Source organism: Diabrotica undecimpunctata, chromosome 9, assembly GCF_040954645.1.
Source record: "Diabrotica undecimpunctata isolate CICGRU chromosome 9, icDiaUnde3, whole genome shotgun sequence".
In the NCBI taxonomy this organism is placed as follows: domain Eukaryota; kingdom Metazoa; phylum Arthropoda; class Insecta; order Coleoptera; family Chrysomelidae; genus Diabrotica; species Diabrotica undecimpunctata.
In genome coordinates this window covers 75732676-75753062 of record NC_092811.1, presented here as the reverse complement: position 1 = coordinate 75753062, position 20387 = coordinate 75732676, and the positions used below count along the sequence as shown (strand labels likewise).

Genomic DNA, 20387 nt, shown 5'->3' with positions numbered 1-20387 from the left:
ATTCTACTAGTGCTTAAAATCCTGGTTCGGTATATGCTTATACATGGTGTGAACACCAAAGATATAAAGGATCTAATGAAATCGCTTCGATTTTATACTAGAATCTTAGAAATAAGGACCTTTCAGAAATTAACAAAAAAATGCTTTTCTGCGATGGCTACCCAGTCAAAATAAAAACATTACTGTGACTGGCATGTTGTGCAAATTTTTATGTAAAACATTAATTTCCAAAGAAATTGCTTTTACTTACCCCGTGGTTGGACATTGCCTTATTCCTCCCCATACTGTATTCAGGAGGATTGAATAAAAATTTTTAAAAAGGACACAGTAATAAAGTACCCAAATCCCAATAGTAAATATTGGGATTTGTTTTTCCAATTTAGCACAATTAGAAAAATTGGGACCCAGATAGCAATTCAAGACTGGAAAAGTGCAGTTGCTATAGTTGTAAAACCTCCAGGACAACTTCACTTCAAATTTGCTGCTTTGCCAATCTTAAAAAAGGGAAATAAAATGAATTAGATTATTCGAGCTGTATTTTCAAACAACGTCATGGTTGCAAAAGAAAAAATTCAAGATGTAGAAAAACGTCTTAACATTCATTTTGGTGGGAAGTGAAGAGCCTATGACAATTTGCAGTTCTATGTCCCAATTGTGGATAATAATGTTGAAGAAGGCGTAGAAGAAAACAATAAGGAAGAGCACATTCAAATAATAAAGGAAGCTTATGGGCTCCCTATATAACATTTTTTGGCCTTAATAATAATTAGCATTACGTTTTTTTAATAAAGAAAATTTTGTTGTAAAAATTTTATAATTAAAAAATATTTCAAAAATTTTATATATCAGTGATCTACACATTTTGCACTTCACATTTTGAGCAAAATGAGTTTTGTGTACATATTTGGTTTTTGTGATATATTACTGTATTAATTAAATTACCAATATATTTGAGAAATCTGAAACAGGCCATTATCATGCGATTGGGTGTTTATAGCAGCAGTATTAAAATGTGATTCATGTTGAACAATACAAATCCAAGTTGGAATTTCTTTACGAGGGAATTTGTAAACGTTAAGTAATTCTTTCGCCAAAGTACATTTATCGTAGATTCTGCAAAGTGCTAAAGGAAGCACTAATAATATAAAAGCTGCTTTGTAGACCATTTTGTAGTACCTGAAAAATAAATATCGGATTACCTAAATGGTAGAAGATTCTTCACAAAATATTTGCAAATAATAATAACACTGATAAAATACTGATATTGTTAAATATTTTATATTCTTATCTATGCTCTGAAACTATTTCATTTTGGAATTTTACCTTTTAAAATATCTTTCTGGTAATCAACTATACTGTAGAAAATTAACGTTTTATTAACATTTGCGTGTAAAAATTAAATTGTACACGTAAAGGATTTGGTTACTCCAAATATGTGTTCTAAGAGAATATCAATTTTGATAGAATTTACTTTTGATGTCATAGTTAATTACATGGACATATCACGGATGCATTATTTATATATTAAAATTTTTCTATAATTATATAAAAATTTATGTTAATATTGAGGAATATATAGACCAAATTTTTCATGTCGATATAGCATTATAAGTTATTGTCTTGTTATGATTTATAACGTAATTACTAACCTAACAAGATCATTATAATATCATATACAGCCGATATCAAGTCCGAATAAAATGTGGAGAGTGCTTGGAAAGGTTAGTAACCTCCGAATCGTAAAAACCAATATTGCTTACAGAAACAATGTTTAGCCTCGAAATAGGATTGAATCCAAAACCCTGATGAAAATCACTACATGGAATATCGGGTCGCTTAATTTAAGGGACCAATAAATTACCCAAGTTTTGAAAGAGAAACAAATAAACATTTGCGCTCTACAGGAAACAAAACAAGAAAGGAAAAGGACAATCAAAGTTAGATGAATACGTGCTAATCTACAGTGAAGTAGCAAAAGAAAACCCTGTGAAGGCAAAGATAAGAGTAAAGAAGGAAGACCTAAACACCATCGGAGTATACGGCCCAGAAAATACCAAGCCTTAAACAAGGGAAACGTTTTATGACGAAATACAAAAAGTAGCAAATCAAGTTAGAGGAAGATGATAATATTGGGAGATTTTAACGCTCGAATAGGCATTCAAGTAATACCCGGAATTAAGCAAAAACATAACGAGAATTTAACGAAAATGGAGAACTGATAAAAAACTTCTGTACGAATAACGAACTTAGAATAAACAACACATTTTTTATCACAAAGACCAACACAAATGTACATTTAATGACACCCGTGGATAAGCATCTATGATAGATTACGTTATAACTAACAGATATATATATATATATATATATATATATATATATATATATATATATATATATATATATCCATCAAAACTAATCGACGTAAGATGTGTCAACTCAGCAGATGTAGATAGCGACCATAGCCTAGTATTATGTAACATAAGAATCATCCTGAAATAGTTTACACCTAGAAGAGCGACGAAAATACAAACAAAAACCAGAGTCGAAGAACTAAATACAGAATCCACGGAATACTTATACAGAAAAAAATATCAGAGAAGATTGCTGGAAATGAAATATTAGAAAACTATAATATCAAAGAAAGCCGGAAAAATCTCAAAAATAACATAAGGCAGCAACATAATAACTTAAAGAAAGGAAAGTAACAAACACTAAAATAAGAAAGCTTTTTTACAATACAGAACATAACAAACACAACAGGCATACAACCTCTATAAACGAATTTGAAATGAAACGAATGCTTTAGTTAGACAAATAAAAGTGGACCACTGGGAGAGATTCTTTAAAGAGATGAAACACGACTTCTATAGAACACAGAAAGAAATATGGAGAAAAATTAGAGGACAAAGAAAAGAGTTGAACGAAATAATAAAAATAAAACTCATTCAGAAGAACACAGATGGGTAGACTACTTTCGATTCCTATTTGCTAAAGGGACGATAATGAACCACCAACAACTGAGGTGACTGCAAACGAAGAAATAAATATTGAGGAGGAAGAGGTAAACAAAGCATTAAGAAAATTAAAAAACAGAAAATCACTAGGAGAGGAAAGAATACCGAACAAACTCCTAAAGTACGAAGGACCAGATCTGACCAAACAACTACTAAAAGTAATCACAAAAATAATGGAACAAAACAGAATTTCTCAAAAATAGAGATCAAGCATCCTTATACCTATCTTGAAAAGGTAGACAAATCGAACACGGAGAACTACAAAGAAATTAATTTATCTGTATCTGTATCTGTAGAGTAGGGAGGGCGAGTTAAGTTTCACAGCACTAAGGCCACAATCGACCCATTTTGCATCCTCCCAGGGAGCTGTCACCCTTAGCTCATTGCCCATCCTGCCATTTCTAGGAAGGTGGACAAGTCACCAGGAGACATCTCTCTTATGTGGGCAGGTGTGGGCCAGGACTCGCCGAACGCGTACTCTCGTATTAACGATAACTCTGGGCATTCACATAGGACATGCTCTACAGTTTCGTCTTCTCGTTCACACTTCCTACATAGAGGTGTGTCTGCTAGCCCCAGTGTGTGGAGGTGTTTGCTTAGTTGACAATGACCAGTTAAAAAACCAACTGCCAAACGTAGATTTTTCCTGGTCATTCCCAAGTACTTCTTTGATGCTGACTCTTCAAGGTTACTCAGTGTTACCCTGGCAAGTTTACATCCTTTCCCTTCTTCCCATCTTTTTACGGTTTGCGTATGGGAGTGACATTTGACAATTTCCGTGATTGTTGTAGTTGACCAACCAAAAAGATCCCCAGGTCCTATGAGTCATAGGCCTGCCGTCTTCCTAAATAATTGGTCAGCAATGCGGTTGCCTTTATTCCTATTGTGTTCTTTAACCCACCTCAGGATGATGGTATTACCTTCCGAAGCTTGAGTTAGTGACTAGTGACACTCCATTACTAAACCTGATGTGACACGTGATCTATTCAAGGTTAGTGGCGCTTGTCTGCTATCTGTGCAGATCATTATAGTTTTCCCTGCTATACCTTTTTGGGTTATCTCTTTTGCGGCTATGAAGTTCTGTTCTGTTTGAACTACGCTGGCATTTTTGGCCATACCCCACTTTATTCTTAGGTTCAGTGATCTGGAGTATATCCTGCATCCTGAGCCTTCTTTCATTTTGGAGCCATCGGTGTATATGCAATAGGCATTTGCCACGTTTGTCTCCATATAGGAATTAATTTATTAAACACAGCACTAAAATTAACAACCAAAGTGATAACAAATAGACTGAATGAAATTATAACACTAGCAGAAGAACAACAAGGTTTTAGGTCGCGAAGATCATGCACTGACGCTAAATTTATAATGAGGCAAGTGCAAGGAAAATCATTGGAATACAAAAAACTGGAACATCTATGTTTCGTGGACCTTAATAAGGCATTTTACTGGGTTAAATTAATGGACGTTATCCACTTATTGTACGCAAGAGAGACACCTTATCATAATAAGCAATCAAAACAATCGAAAATATCGACCAAAACAACATAATAAATATAAAAGTAGAAGAAGAACTAACTGACCCTATTGAAGCTGGCACTGTCCTGTATTGTAGGTATATATATTTTTTGGATGATTTTTTTTCTTATTTCTTTTGGAGTTAAAATAATTCTATGCAATCTACTTTTAGAAATCTAGTGTAGAATTATGGCGCTTTGAAGTTTGATTGTAATATACCTACTTTCACTTGTTTTCTTCTATCTTTTTTAAACTATAATTATGCAGTACTTTATTCTTTTGTGTAGATCCCTGGTTTATATTTAGTGAGGATAACATTTCTTATGTATCAATATCTTATTTTCATTATTAACTTATTCTTAGTCTTCTAGAACTTGTTTTATGCAGTTACTATATCTCTTTTGTGTAGAACTTTGTCTTATTTGACATATCAAGTGAAGTTTATATGTATTTTTGAGTTGTTTATCAATAATTACCTTTGCATATCAAAGTCTACATGCTTTTACTCATCTTATAATTTTGATATTATTGTTACCTTACTTTAGGCAGTTCCCATAGAAATAGCTGAGCCATGCCCCGCCACAAACATCGAAGCAGCCGTTGGCTATCGTGGGAATGCCAAATCGTTACTTTTAGCGATATTATAAATAAAGGATCATTATCATTTTAGGACACTAGTCAAAATCTCGTCATCCTCGATACAACGTCGTAGTTATTGTTATTTCATTTTTGTACCTTGTCAGTTTAAGTTATAAAAATAATTGTAATAAAAATTTTTAATAGTGTTTTTTAAAAAGTCGAAGAAGAAATAAGTGATATAATAATTGCGCAGTCAGTAGGATTCGGTTAACGTTAATAGAACAAGGAAACTAACTAGCAACAACGAATCCCAATCCCTTAACGGAAAAAGAATCTACAAGCCGTCCTCATTCAACAGGATTCTACAAAAGGAACACCTAGTTAAGCCCCTGGTAGCAGATTCTGATTGAAAACAAGACGACCTCGATGCTTCTGTTAATGTAAGTAATTAAATCATCTCGTTTTGATATTTCAATATTTGCAACATTATTTTTATATAAAATTGACTTCATAGCAAGCCAATTTGATTATCTAATAAGGAAATATTTTATTTTATTGTATTTTATTTATTGTAGATGCAATAAATAGTGAATGCATTCAAATGGGACTTGACATCAACACAGATAAGACCAAATTTATGATAGTATCAAGGAGTCCAATAAATAATGAACAACTAACTCTTGGTGGACAGCAAATAGAGAGAGTGACAAAATATAAATATCTGGGAGCTTACATCAACACAGAATTAGATCCAGACCAAGAGATCCGGGTACGAATAGAAATGGCAAGGGCAGCCTTCTTAAAATTCAAACAATTGTTCTGTGACAAAAATCTGAATACTGCGCTGAGACTGAGGTTTGTTGAATGTTACGTCTGGTCGCAACTATTGTACGGGGTAGAAACATGGACACTAAAAGCGCAAATAGTTAAAAAGATTGAAGCCTTTGAACTTTGGATATACCGAAGAATGTTAAGAATTCCATGGACTGCCAGGGTCACCAATGAGGAAGTGCTGAGAAGGATGGGTCGAGACAAAAAATTGTTGAGAACGATAAAAGTACGCAAGACTGCATACCTTGGACACATACTAAGAAATAATAAATATAGTCTTCTGCAGGTCATCATGCAGGGTAGAGTCGATGACAAAAAGGGAATAGGTAGAAAGAGGAAGTCATGGCTGCGAAATATTCGAGACTGGACAAACATGACTGTAGACGAATTATTCCACGTTGCAAAAGACAGAGAAGCTTTTAAAAATGTGGTCGCCAACCTCCGTTAATGGGGACGGCATAGGAAGAAGAAGAAGAAGTATTTTATTTTATGTTATTGCTATATTTTACTCTTTGTAATTTTTATTTATTTCATTTCACACCATATTTATATTTTGTTTACTTTGTTATACTCTGTTTTCATACCATTCCCATTAACATTTCAAAATGCCTGAAACACGTTCCCAAACTCAAGCGGAAATCGAACCATATAAACTTTATATATTCCTAAATATTTTTTTCCGACATAGCAGAGACCTTACTTCTTTAATATATGACCTACAAAGACTTCGACAGTTATCAAATAAATCCCCTTTACACTTCTTCAATAGACTACAAGTCCTGAATGCAAAAATGCACGCCTCAATCCAAAAATCAAACCTAACCTCAGACCAAAAGATCGCCCAATGTAATTTATTCGATTCTATGGCATTAAATACTATTTTAACGGGATTAGAGCCCCGTTTAGGACAAATTATTAGGGCTAGTAACCCTCCTGATCTTATCAAAGCTAGCAATCGTACACGACGGGAGCTTCAGGTGTCATATTTCGAAACTCAAAAGTCAAATAAAGATATTAATTAAAAAAATCCACAACCGATGAGAAGACCTTCATCTGATTTTTCTAAATGCACAAAATGTGGTCGTATTGGCCATTTAAGTAAAGAATGCCGTTCCTCACGTCCACCTTCTTACCAAAAATCAATATAATAGACCGCAAAACTACCAAAATAATCAAAACCAATACTCTTCCAATAAACAAAATTTCAAACCCATAGAGACCGACTTTTATGTCTCAAAATCAAATGCAAAATCGGCCATCTGTCATCCAAAGAAACCCAAACTTACAAAATGACCAACAAAGGACTCATGTTTTAATGAATACCCTGATAAATTTATAGAATCTAATGGAGATTACTATACAGAAAATTATCTTGAAACCGAACAATATTACGATTATATCAATGATATACAGAGGAGTATCAGGATTTTCTCTCGCTTCCTCACCAAAACCATCCCCCAATTCAAACGAATCTTTCTACAGATATTGTGAATATACAGGAACAAATTCTAAGCCTAATTTGATAATTTCGATTCAAATCTAAATTTCCCCGAACAGACATTCCTGTAAGCCCCGTTCACATAATGACCTTCAAAAATTTATACTATATCAATGACGCTACAAATACCTTTAAACTTTTAGTTGATATCGGTGCAGGAATCAGTATTTAAAGAGAATACTGCACGAAATTATCAAAATAGATTCCCTAAGAAAGTTATCATACAAGGCATAACCGACGAAAAACTGCTAATTACAGAATCTGTGCTTATTCCTTTTACTGAAGGTAACTTCTCATTAAGTTTTTATTGACAATTAGACATTGATTATGATGGCATAATAGGTCTAGATTTTCTAGATCATTATGAACGTGTAATAGAACTTAAAACTAGAATACTTTATACAAACTTCAAAACCCTCACCCTCATCCTACATAAAGTTAGACACGAAACACATAAGTCCACAGAAAATAATCCGCTGACAAAAAGCTCAGTAGCTCATTTCCCGAAAATACTAGAGATCAATATCAACACATCTCTAGACCACAGAGAAAAAGGCATCTCTAAAAAGTCCGAAATAGAAAAAGTCCGAATTCCTCATGCATTAGTCCATGTAAACCATACCGTACGGAACCACTTTTCAAGATGGTGGCCAGAACGCAAGCTTACGTAAGCGGGTGACTATTAAGGGTATTTCAAAATTTGAAACATTTCTGTAAACGTTTACGGGTTAGAAATGAACGTTGCTAAAGAGAGAACATTTTACGTAACAACACCGGTAAGGCTATGCAAAACAAAATTAACTAAACATGTAAATTTATTTTTAGTGGTTTTATATTTAGTGGTTTAAGGTTAGTAAAGGATCTTGGAGGCAGTATGGGTTGCCGATGCTCATACTGTAATAAAACTCCGAGTAATGTCCACTGTTTCCGACGAAAGAGCCGGGGGTCCTAGAAATAGAACTCAGCTTCTGCCAACAAATCCTACTCTCACGTCCCCGAAGGCATGGCGTACAATGGTTGTACGTTATGTAGCAGACGAGAGGGGGTGACAGGCGAGTTTCTGGCGCCTAAAAACTGGAACATATCGGCTAAGGGAATAAACCCTGACAGAAAATTCTGGTCCTCCAGGTTGGGGGTTGGGCAATGGGCCGGTAACCCGTTACCGTAAAAAGTATAACACCACGAAACCTTTAAATAAGCCTCGGATAGATCGGTCTTATCGACGACGACTTAAGCAAAGAAATATAGACTACGCACTCGGTACCTGGAATGTCCTAACATTGAATAAACCAGGAGCACAAGCATCATTACTTAACGAGCTCAGAAAATACAAAATAGAACTAGCAGCAATACAAAAAACTAAATGGCTAGGACATGGAACAAAAGACACAAAAACGCAAACTATACTGTATAGCGGAAAAGAGAGCGGAAAGAAAGAGTTCGGAGTAGCTTTCATAGTTGACAATAAGATTAAACACGCCATATTAGATTTCAAAGCAGTGAATGAGAGAATATGTAAACTAAGAATGAAAACAAAATTCTTTAATATCTCAATCATTAACATACATTGCCCAACAGAAGAACATAGCATGGAAATAAAAGAAAATTTCTACGAACTGCTAGAAGAAGTATATGACAGCTCACCAAGAAACGACATCAAGATATTCACAATTAAAATCAAAGGCAAAAGAGACTGGACTAGAAATAAATATTCAAAAGAGAAAAAAGTTAACACAGGCAAGAGATAGGGGAAACAGACGCATAGTTGAATTAGAGGACGATATTGAAACGGTAGAAAGTTTCACATTTTGAGGAATTACATTAAACACGGATGGAACAGAAGAACCAGAAATCCAAAGAAGAATAGTAGAGGGAAACAAAGGAAAAAAAAACAAATTATTTTTCACTCGATCATGTGTTTCGCTCCAAAAACACACACTGGAGATCGAAAATCAAGGTCTACAAAACTATTATCAGACCAATAGTATGTTATGGATGCGAGACATGGGTGATGACAGAAGAGAAAAAAGGAAAACTGGAAGTCTTCGAAAGAAAAGTCCTAAGAAAGATATTTGGATCTATTAACGAAAACGGAATATGGAGATCCAGGTATAACCATGAACTCTACCAACTGTTCAAAGAGACACCGATCTCAGAATTCGTTAAACTTCAGAGACTTCGCTGGGCTGGTCATGTAGTAAGAATGGAGACAGAAAGATTGCCGAAAAAAGCCCTTACCTGATAGTAAAATGGAGGGCGCAAGACCAAAAGGAAGGCCACGGAAAAGATGGGAGGATGAAGTGGCAGCGGACGCGCAAAATTTGCTAGACGTGAGAACCTGAAGAAGATCGGCGCGGGACCGACAAGGTTGGAGGCATAGTTTGGAGGAGGCCAAGGCCAGATTTGGGCTGTAGCGCTATTGGAGAGAGAGAGTAAATTTATTAATTGTACAGGATAAATATTTTTCAAAATTAAATAACTACGAAGCACCTATGGCTCACGATGAATCTGTAGAAATTAAATATCATTATTGTAGGATTAAAGATATGTCGCGACTTATATTCAGTCAGTTAAATAAGCATAAAAGTAAAAAAAATTGATGTGATAGGTGCTTGAATTATTTTAGCAGTTTTGACAGATTGAAAGATCATTCAAAATATTGTAAGAAAATATTTTTTCGTTTCCATCATATCAACATGTTGAGTTTAAAAATCATATTTATAAACAAACGACTCCTTTTGTCGTCTATGTCGCCGATTTTAAGTCAATGTTACATAAAGTTAAACACACTCCGTTAAAATGCAAAACAATTAAATATCAGCAGCATAAGGCCTTTAGTGCAAGTTATTACGTAAAATCTCTGTCGTTTTATCAAAGTTACGCAGGTGAAAATTGCATGGATTGGTTTGTCAAGGAAATCTCCGAGTTGGCGATATTTGTGCAAGGAAAAATTAAAGATATTGTACCTATGATTGCTACACCCTGTATTAATGATGCATCTAATTGTCACATTTGTGAAAAACGTTTTCAGATAAGGATGTAATTGTTCGTGATCATGATTATTATACCGGGGATTTTCGAGGATTCGCACACCAAGTGTGCAATTTAAATTTCAAAAAACTTTTCGTCGTCCTAATTTTTTTTTTCATAATCTCAGTGGTTACGATTCACATATCATGATTAGAGATTTAGCGAAAAGGGGTAGTATCATCCTACTGCCAATAAACAAAGAAAATTATATTTCATTAACAATAAACGAATCCGAATCCATCATAAGGCTGAGATTTGTTGATTCACTGAGATTTTTAAATTCATCATTGGACAAGTTGTCTGCTACATTACAACCTGAGGATTTAAGATATTTAGCTGTTGAATTTTCAAACGCGAATACCGAACAAATGGAATTATTGAAAAGAAAAGGCATATTCTCATATGAATATATTGATTCTTTGAATAAATTGAATGAAACGCAACTACCATCAATTGATAAATTTTACAGCTCGTTATCAGATGAACACGTCTTCAAAAATATGTATCATAATGCACAAACTGTTTGGATTTCATTCGGTATTAAAAATATTTTGGAATATAGCATGTTGTACACAGTGGCGGTTCCTTCATAATGTGCACGTGCACTCCCACAATTATTTTTATACAAACATTTATATAAATATTTAAAATTTATTATTATGTAAATAATATTTTTAATCAACTAATTAACCGTAACTGAAATCAGAAATTACAGATCCGAGCAGCTTATAAGTAATAGGTAACATTTAGTTATTTTTATTCTATTTAGACATGCGGAAACTTCACGGGTTCGAGACATGAGACACAATCTCCAGAGCACTGCTCAGCTAAAAATTAATTTTCATTGGCCCAATACCACCGACCGCACTTCCCACTTCCCCGCAATAGCCCAGCGTTATAGCTGGCCTGGTGTACACAAATCGATTGTGATCGGTGATCCTAAATCCTATTGTCATTGTAACTTGTACGGACGGCAAATACACATTTAAATTTTGCGGTGTTAGTGTTGCTTATAAAGTTTCAAACAATTTAAGAATGGAGAGCGTGAATGTTAGCGTGGATTATTTAAAATCAATTAAATTTTCTTCACCATCTTTAGAAGAAAAATTAAAAGTGCCGGTCGTCCTAAACCAAATTTGTTAATTTCGAAGGTAACAAAATGCAAAAGTCGGGATTATAAACGATCATTTAAAATTGAGATTTATGAAAAAACTGACTGGTTGTGTGAGTGTCCTACTACCAATACTCTTTACTGTTTTCCGTGTTTGCTATTTGAAGATGAGGAATCAGAATGGACAAAATATGGCAGTAAAGACTTAGTTCATTTATCCGAAAAAATTAAAAAGCATCAACATTCAAAGTCACACATATCTGCTAAATTAGGTTTCAATTTATTAGGTAAACAAGATATTCGTCAACAACTAAATAGTGCATACCGATTAAATATTGCAAAACATAATGAACAAATAAAAAATAATAGATACACCTTATCAAAAATTATAAACTGTGTCAAATTTTGTGGTGCTTTTGAACTTGCTCTCCGCGGCCATGATGAAAGAAAGGATTCAATAAATCCTGGTATATTTAAAGGTCTCATAAATTTTTTCCGCCGAATTGAATTTAGCTCTCAAAGACCATTTGCAGCAAGCTACTGTGTTTAAAGGAACGTCAAAAGACATTCAAAATGATTTACTCGATTGTATGCTTTCAGTGTGTCAGGCACATATCAAAAAAGAAATTGCTGCTTCAAAATTTGTTTCCATTGTGAGTGATGAAACTAGTAACATTTCAAATATTTTTTAAATGGTTATAGTTTATCGTTACACTTTACAAGACGGGACCCCTGTTGAAAGATTTTGGACTTTTTTAAAACCAAATAACCACGATGCTGTTTCCTTAGCTGGCTGCATAGAAGAATGTTTAAGTTGTGTTTTATCAAGTTCCGATAAGTTAATTTCTCAAAGCTATGACGGAGCAAGTGTTATGTGTGGCGTTCATGGGGGTGTGCATAAACTCATTCAGGATTAATTTAGATATGCCAATTATATACATTGTTATGCGCATCAGTTAAATTTGTTAATGTCTCAGGCAACAAGCATAAATACTAATGTATGCATATCTTTTGCTGATTTGGCCGACATTACTATTTTTTTTTTCAAATTCACCTAAGAGAGTTGCCATATTAGATGAAGTTGTGGGAAATAGGGTTCCGTCATCATCTGCTACAAGATGGAATTTCAAAATTAGAACGGTGAACATGGTGTATGAAAATAGAGAAGCCTAATAGAGTGCATGGAAAGAATACAATCCACATCTAGGCAATCTGGTATCATAACAAAAGCAGGTGCACTTTTAAGGTTATTGAATGATGATAAATTTGTATTTTGGTTGAAAGTTTTTCATCGTGTTATGCCCCACTTTCACATACTATATTCACAAATACAAAAAACTGCTACTGATTCCGTAATCGTAAAACGATGCCTAACTACATTTGAAGAAAAGATACAAAAAGAAAGAGACAATATTCACACTATAAGAGAAACCGACTTAACAGACATTGACGATAGTTAATCCAGGAAGAGACGGAAGAAAGATGACAGAAATTCTTATATCTCCACAATTATTCAAGCTAAGGAAGTTTGCGATACTATACTATCTGAAATTAAAAGCAGGTTTTTGTTTACAGGACATTTGGAAATAGCAAAATTATTTTCAGTGGACAATTGTGAAATATACAGCTCAAATTTTCCTACATTGACATTGGAATCAGCAATTAACAATTATCCCTTTTTAAATAAAAACAAATTAAGGACTGAATTGGAAATTGTTTATAGAAGATCCGATTTTAAAGAACTTTCCGGAGCAGTTCACTTACTTAAATTTTTGATTGAAAATAATTTGCAAGAAGATTTTTCTGAAATTAATTTAATTCTTCAAGTACTTGTTACGATGCCAATGACAACAGCAGAAGCAGAACGATGTTTCTCTACATTGAAACGTATCAAAACTTTCCTTAGAAGTACTATGGGCCAGGATCGACTAACTGCACTCACCATGTTATCAATTGAAAAAAAAAATGATTCAAGAAATTCCAAATTTTAATGAATTGGTTATTGAAGAATTTATCTCAAAAAAGACAGGGACTTGATTTTCAATACAAAACTTGCTTGTAACATTTAAAAACTAAATTATAATTTTAAGTTTAATAAAATACATTATTTATTGTAGTTTCTTAATAAGATCCTTTGATTTTTACAATTTGACGACACTCAAAAAACTATTGCTTACGGAAATAGGGCTGAAGCGGATGCCTATGGTGTTATCTATTTTTATATGGTATATATAATATGTGTGCACCCCCAATACTTTACACCAGGTGCCACCACTGATTGTACATGAAGACCGATATTATGTTACTGACATGCATCTATGACAATTTCATCATTATGGGATAAATACAAGAATAATATGGATGATGCAAATATTGAAAGAATTGTAAATAATTTAGGTGTCACAAAAAAATCTGAGGGGGTTAAATATTCAACGGTAAAAAATAACATTACTTTCGAAGATTATGTTAAGTGTTTAAACGAATTTACAACTAAAAGTGTCTCCCAATCAACGTTTCGTTCCTACGCCCATGATCTCTTTACAATAACACAAGAAAAAAATTGCATTAAGTCCGTACGATGATAAACGTTACTTGCAACAAAATTCTCATGACACGTTACCTTGGGGTCATTATGAAACCACAATAATTGAGTAAAACAATAAACAAATTAATAAATAAAAACATAACCAACTTTTACAATTTTCATTATTAACTGAAAACCTATTTATTTAACAGAATTTTGTAAAATAAATGCTATAATTAGATGTTTATATTTAAATAAAAATTAAATTAAATTAAAAAGTATTTTATTCCTGTACAATAACAAAAGACAAGTTGGTTAACTAGTAAAATAACTTAACTAAAAAACATATGTTGATTTAAATCTCTAATTATATCTTTATTAAAATGGTGCTATTTAAATCTGTTATTACATCTTCAGTAAAATAATAAAACACCCCCTTAATGCTAAATTTGTAATAAACGAAGACTCACAAAATGAATATAGAATGTCTATTTGCTTTACATCGTTATTAAATGAAACACCAATCTTCAATGCATTACAATAGTAATTAAAAAATTCAATCCCTTCGAGAAACAAATGTAACATTATTTACAACTTCAAGATTTTGCAAATTACACAAAATTTAATAAAACTATTTTCTTTAAAATCTTTTTTACTAAATTATACAGGGTGTAACAACAGAATGGAATCTACTGGGTAAACTGCTACAAAAAAAATCGTAGCACCGTAGTGGCTACAAATTTAAATTGTTAATTTATATACCGACAGGATATATACCTACTTAGATCAATTATTACTATTAACAGTCTCAACAATTATTACACAGAAAAGTATGTATACACCAAAGAATAAAATTACGCTAATAAAAGAATAAAAATTTATGTAGCCTAAACGCTACCTAATGAATAAAGGTAAGACTTACAATAACAATGTCTGGTCTCTACTCCATTTCGGAAAAATCGTCCTCACTGGAACTGCCGGTGTTGGCTGTGATAATCACCGTTAGGATATCTTCTTGTAGGTTGTCAGCTATCCACATTTCTTTTTCAATTCTGATGACATGCTGTATATAATTTTGCCACTGTTCAGTAGAGACATTGGCAAACGCTTCATGGATGAGTTGTTGAACACGATCTTTTTTAAAGTCAGTGTTTCGGGCTGCAACGTAATTTTTAACTTGGCTCCAAACCATCTCTATTGGATTAAGCTCACAGTGATAGGGAGGCAATCGTAATACTTCTGCGCCGTATTTCTCGACCAAAGTTTCGATGTTATACTTGTCGTATATATCTGCATAACTGTTTGCTACATCCAATAGTTCTGACTTTTAATAATCTTCATAAAATATATCCTTCTCTCGTAACCATTCTTGAATTTGTTGTTTGTTCCAGGAACTTCTTTCTCACATTTTTTTCTCCTTTTGGGAGGTTTGCGATTAGATTATTTTCAAACCAGTCTTCGAAAGACTAGCCGTTCATTTCGTCATGGTAGTCGCCTGAATCTTTTTTTGCTAAAAATACACATTCTGAATTTGGTAGAAAACCTTTATCAGATCCAACATGTAACAAGACAAATCTTGGACCTCTTTGTTTTGGATCATTTAGACCAGTACTCCAGCCTTTTAAAAATGCATCCTTATAACTTGTTATGGTTGAATCCATCCATACCTTATTTACTGTATGTCCGATATTTACCCAACTTTCATCTAAATAGAAAATATTGTATCCTTAATTTCGATAATTCTGTATTTTTCTAAGAAATTTATGCCTCCTATAAGCCTATACTTATAATAATTTATTATGTCAGGACGTTCCATCATTACTGCTTTCTTTCCTCTTTTTTCATAAACAAACCCCGTATCTCGCAATAGTCGATATAGAGTACTTTTGGAAAATTTAGGCAAATGTTCGTGTAAATTAACGGCATCCAGGATAGCTTTGATTGTGGGATGTATGTTCTTTAAGAACAATTCCATGTGAACAAGTCTTCTCAATTGGCTCCTGATATTCTCATCGTAGGTAAACTCCCGATTGGTTTCCTTCTTGGTCCGTTTACGTGGGTTTTTTAGAATTTTGGGTAAGTCTCCATAATAATCCAATCCTTTCTGACGAATTTTCCAGACTGTCCTATCGCTAACACCCAGCGCTGTACTTGTTGTAGAAACAATTTGTGTTGGAGTCAGATTGGAATTTGTTTTTGTTTTATATATCAAAATATTCAAAATAATTTTTCGCGCATATAAATCTAAGATTTGTCCTTGTTTGAAACTTTTCACCTCTAAATGCTCCATGTTTTTGACACAGTACATAAAAAAAGATTTGATGAAACTATTTCAACACAACGACCTAACTTAAAAATCGGTGACAAGGTATATGTAAAAGAATCTCAAATTAAATTAAAATCGAATAATTTATTTAATGGCCCCTTTCAAATTCAAGAATTATTTACAAATTCTGCTATTATCTCAAATCTCCAAACCAATCAAACTTCTAAAGTAAATTTTGACAGACTTAAACCATACTTTGAATAAATTTCTTCTTTGTAGATTCTATGGACTTCTTTCAGTCGCCCAATTTCAATTTCACCTCTCTCCCATAAATAACACAGTCGGAATCTTCTATCACGAAGAAGGTACCATCCGTATATCTAACGACAAATGGACGTTACTCGTTTATAAGGAATTGCCCCCTATAAAAACTACATTATCCATCAACGACAGAATTCTAAGAAACCTGTTATAATTAATTATTAGTGCGGGACAGAATCCAATTAACCATGTGTCGCAAGAGACACGAAAAAAATGTTTAAAGTAAAAGATGGGGCATAGATAGGACGATACTTAAATATTTTTAAATATACACGGCCACCCATATTGACAGGGTAGAACAAACTTATCTTTTTTAAATAGAACACCCTGTATATTTTTACATTTAACTCTACTCCATATTCTTGTTTTTGCAATATACGGTTTTGGAAAGTTATACGAGGTAGTTTAAAAGATAATTAAGCTTTTTTAATTAGTTTCGTAGCACTCTGTAGAACTCTGTATATTATTCTAACGATTTTTTAGTATAGTCTACTATTGTACAAAATTAGTAATATAGAAGAATAGGTATTAAATTTAGGTATACAGGATTGGTCGAAACTTGGAATGAGTATTTTCTGTTTTCTTAAATGCAACACCCTATATTTTATTATTTCTTTAGCACTTTCAATACCATATTGCTTCAATTTGTGTGTAATTCGTGATTTTTGAGCAAAACATTAATTGCAAAAGTAATTAGGTAAAATTTTATTAGGTTGGCCATGAAAATATTAAATCAGAAATATTTTTTCAAAAAAAAAATAATTCATAATCTAAACTGATGCTTAATTTGTAAATCTTTTTTTGTTTGATTTTTGGTGTGTAAATTATTTACCTAAATTGGATCCTAATCATGATACAAAAAATCTAAACTATACCCATTACCAAATCAACATAGCCTAAAGTGAAGTTTAATATAAAGGGGGGAACAAAAATCGTAATTCGTCACAAAATGTATGATGTTTTATAAGCAATGAGTGTTTTATATAATAATATATATATATATATATATATATATATATATATATATATATATATATATATATATATATATATATATATAGGGGTTCTCAAAGAATTAGTTTGTAAGCAGTTTTTGAAATTATCTTTATTATATCTATTATGAAACACACATATATATATCTAATATAGACAATGTAAATTTAAAACAAACTATCTTTAAATTGAAATTCTTATGACACTAATTAAATTATATAGACAATGTAAATTTAAAACAAACTATCTTTAACTTAAAATTCTTATGACACTAAACAAATTATATTAACAAAATTTGGTACTTTTCTGTCACTAAATGCCTAAATGAAAGTGTTTTCCAAGATAAAGATTTTAATCACCACTCAATGTCTTCCTTGTCAGCCTCGGTTATCTTTCTTTTGTAAACTTGCCTTGCCAAATACAACACAATGTTTTAGTTATCAGCTTCCACCATTTTAGAATATTTTTCTTCTTAATAGTATTTATAAATCAGTAAAATATTGTTCTTTCTTCTTTTCTATTTATTCTTCTTTCTAATAATCTTTTTTTTTCTTCCAATCTCAAATCACCATATAATAACTCCAATCCAATATACATTAACTCCAATAAATATATCTCCCATCACAATATACAATATATATTAACATAATTTTTAATCTTCAATAATATTCTCTTTATTCTGTTTGTTAATCTTCATTGAACTTACTAAGTTCAATGTTAATTTCTTAAGAATGCCCTCATATAAATGCTTTTTATAACTAATATTATCTAGTATATAACTTATAAATTATTTTTTTTAAACACTATCTTTGTCTTTCCTATATTTAATATCATCTTAATACCCCAAAATTAATTTTAAAAGAAATAATTCACATATTATTTTTTTAAATATTAATTTTCTTATCCACATACCTTAGTAAATATAATAAATTAAATAATTCAATTTTTTATTTAAAATTGTTCTATTAAATACATACCTGTTCCCTGTCTATGTCAAACTGTCATGTCGAATGGAGCAATGGAGACTATATCAGAGAATAAAAATATAACCTAATTGTCTATATTGTGGTCTGTTTATTTATAGACAAGATCTAGGTAAACATTTCCGTTCAAAAGGCTTTCATCAATATGAATGGTAAGTTTTACACTTTTCATATTATTTTTAGAAAGACATTCATAGAATCAATTTAGTATCTAACCCCAAATTATGATTTTTAGGGCACAAACAATTTCCATATGGACAAGATCAACAAGTATGATGTCAAATTGATTTACAACAATGAAACCTACCATCTATCTATCTCAACAAATCAAGTCTAATGAAATGGATCTATCAGTGAACTGTTAGTGTGGTTATTATTAGTGTTAAAAGTATAGAAAACATTATTCAATAAATAAAATCTTAATTTTGTGACACAGTGTATGATACTTGCTAGTTCTAATTCTGAAACTGAGTAACCCTTTTCATGTGGCTTTGTAATTCTTGAAATGAATTGTATCGGGTATTCGACACCATAATGTATTTGTAATAATACCCCTGATAATATCTCTATAGATGCATCTATTATTAATATAAATGTCTTTGTGTAGTCAGGATAGTATATTTTTAAATTTGACAGAAAAATGTTTTTGATTTCTTGGAATGCTAGTTCTCCTCTCTGATCCCATCTCCATTTTACACCTTTCCTCAGCAGTTCAAGCAATGGAATTTCTTTTATACTTAGATCTGGTATCATCCTTTTATAATAATTAATTATTCCAATGAATCCTCTTAAAGTTCTTAAATTGTGTGGTGTTTCATATTCCTGAATGACCTGTGTCCGTTCTGGATCCATTTCGATTCCCTTAGTGTTAAGTTTATAACCTAGATATATTACTTCTTTTTGAAAAAATGTACATTTTTCTTGATTTATTTTTAGTCCAACTTTGTCTTATCTGTTTATTATAATTTTTAGGTGTTTCTCATGATCTTCAGCCGTTTTAGAAAAAATTAATATATATAGTGAATTACAAAATGTTCATATTGATCCAAAATATCATGAAGACATCTACATAGAGCACTGCAAGATGATTGAAGTCCAAATGGTACTACTTTGAATTGATATACTACTCCATCTATCTGAAATCCTGTATACTGTCTACTTTTTCTTTCTAGAGGTCTTCTTCTTCTTTCAGTGCATATTCGTTCCGAATATTGGCAATCATTCTGGCTATAAGTATTTTATTGACTGATGCTTTAAATAGATTCGTTGTTGTTGTGGAGAACCATTTCCTCAGGTTCTTCAACCATGATATTCTCCTTCTCCCAATTCCTCGCTTTCCGAATACTTTACCCTGTAGGATTACCTTCAGTAATCTGTATTTAGTGCTGTTTCTCATTATATGTCCGAGATATTCCAACTTTCTCCTTGTAATGGTATACATCACCTCTCTTTCTTTGCCCACTCTTCGTAATACGGTCTCGTTGGTTATCTTGTCTGTCCATGATATCCTTAGAATTCGCCTGTATAGCCACATCTCGAAGGCTTCAAGTTTTTTCTCCATTGCTTCAGTTAGTGTCCAGGATTCAACTCCGTAATACAATATTGAGAAGATATAACATCGTAGGAGCCTTACTTTTATCTCCAGATTAAGATTGTGGCTTTTAAAGAGTTTGGCAATGTTATTGAATGCACTCCTAGCCTTCTCTATTCTACATT

At 32.4% G+C, this 20387-nt stretch overlaps 1 protein-coding gene across 1 annotated transcript in view; it reads right to left on the bottom strand.

The window, feature by feature from the left end:
• The window catches only part of LOC140450153 (alpha-lactalbumin-like), an 84931-nt gene that overhangs the window by 25644 nt on the left and 38900 nt on the right, over positions 1-20387 (bottom strand). Inside the window, exon 2 of the mRNA XM_072543599.1 lies at positions 943-1176. Coding sequence (XP_072399700.1) covers positions 943-1166 — 224 coding nt within the window. The 5' untranslated portion in view covers positions 1167-1176. The remainder of the gene's footprint in view (positions 1-942; positions 1177-20387) is intronic.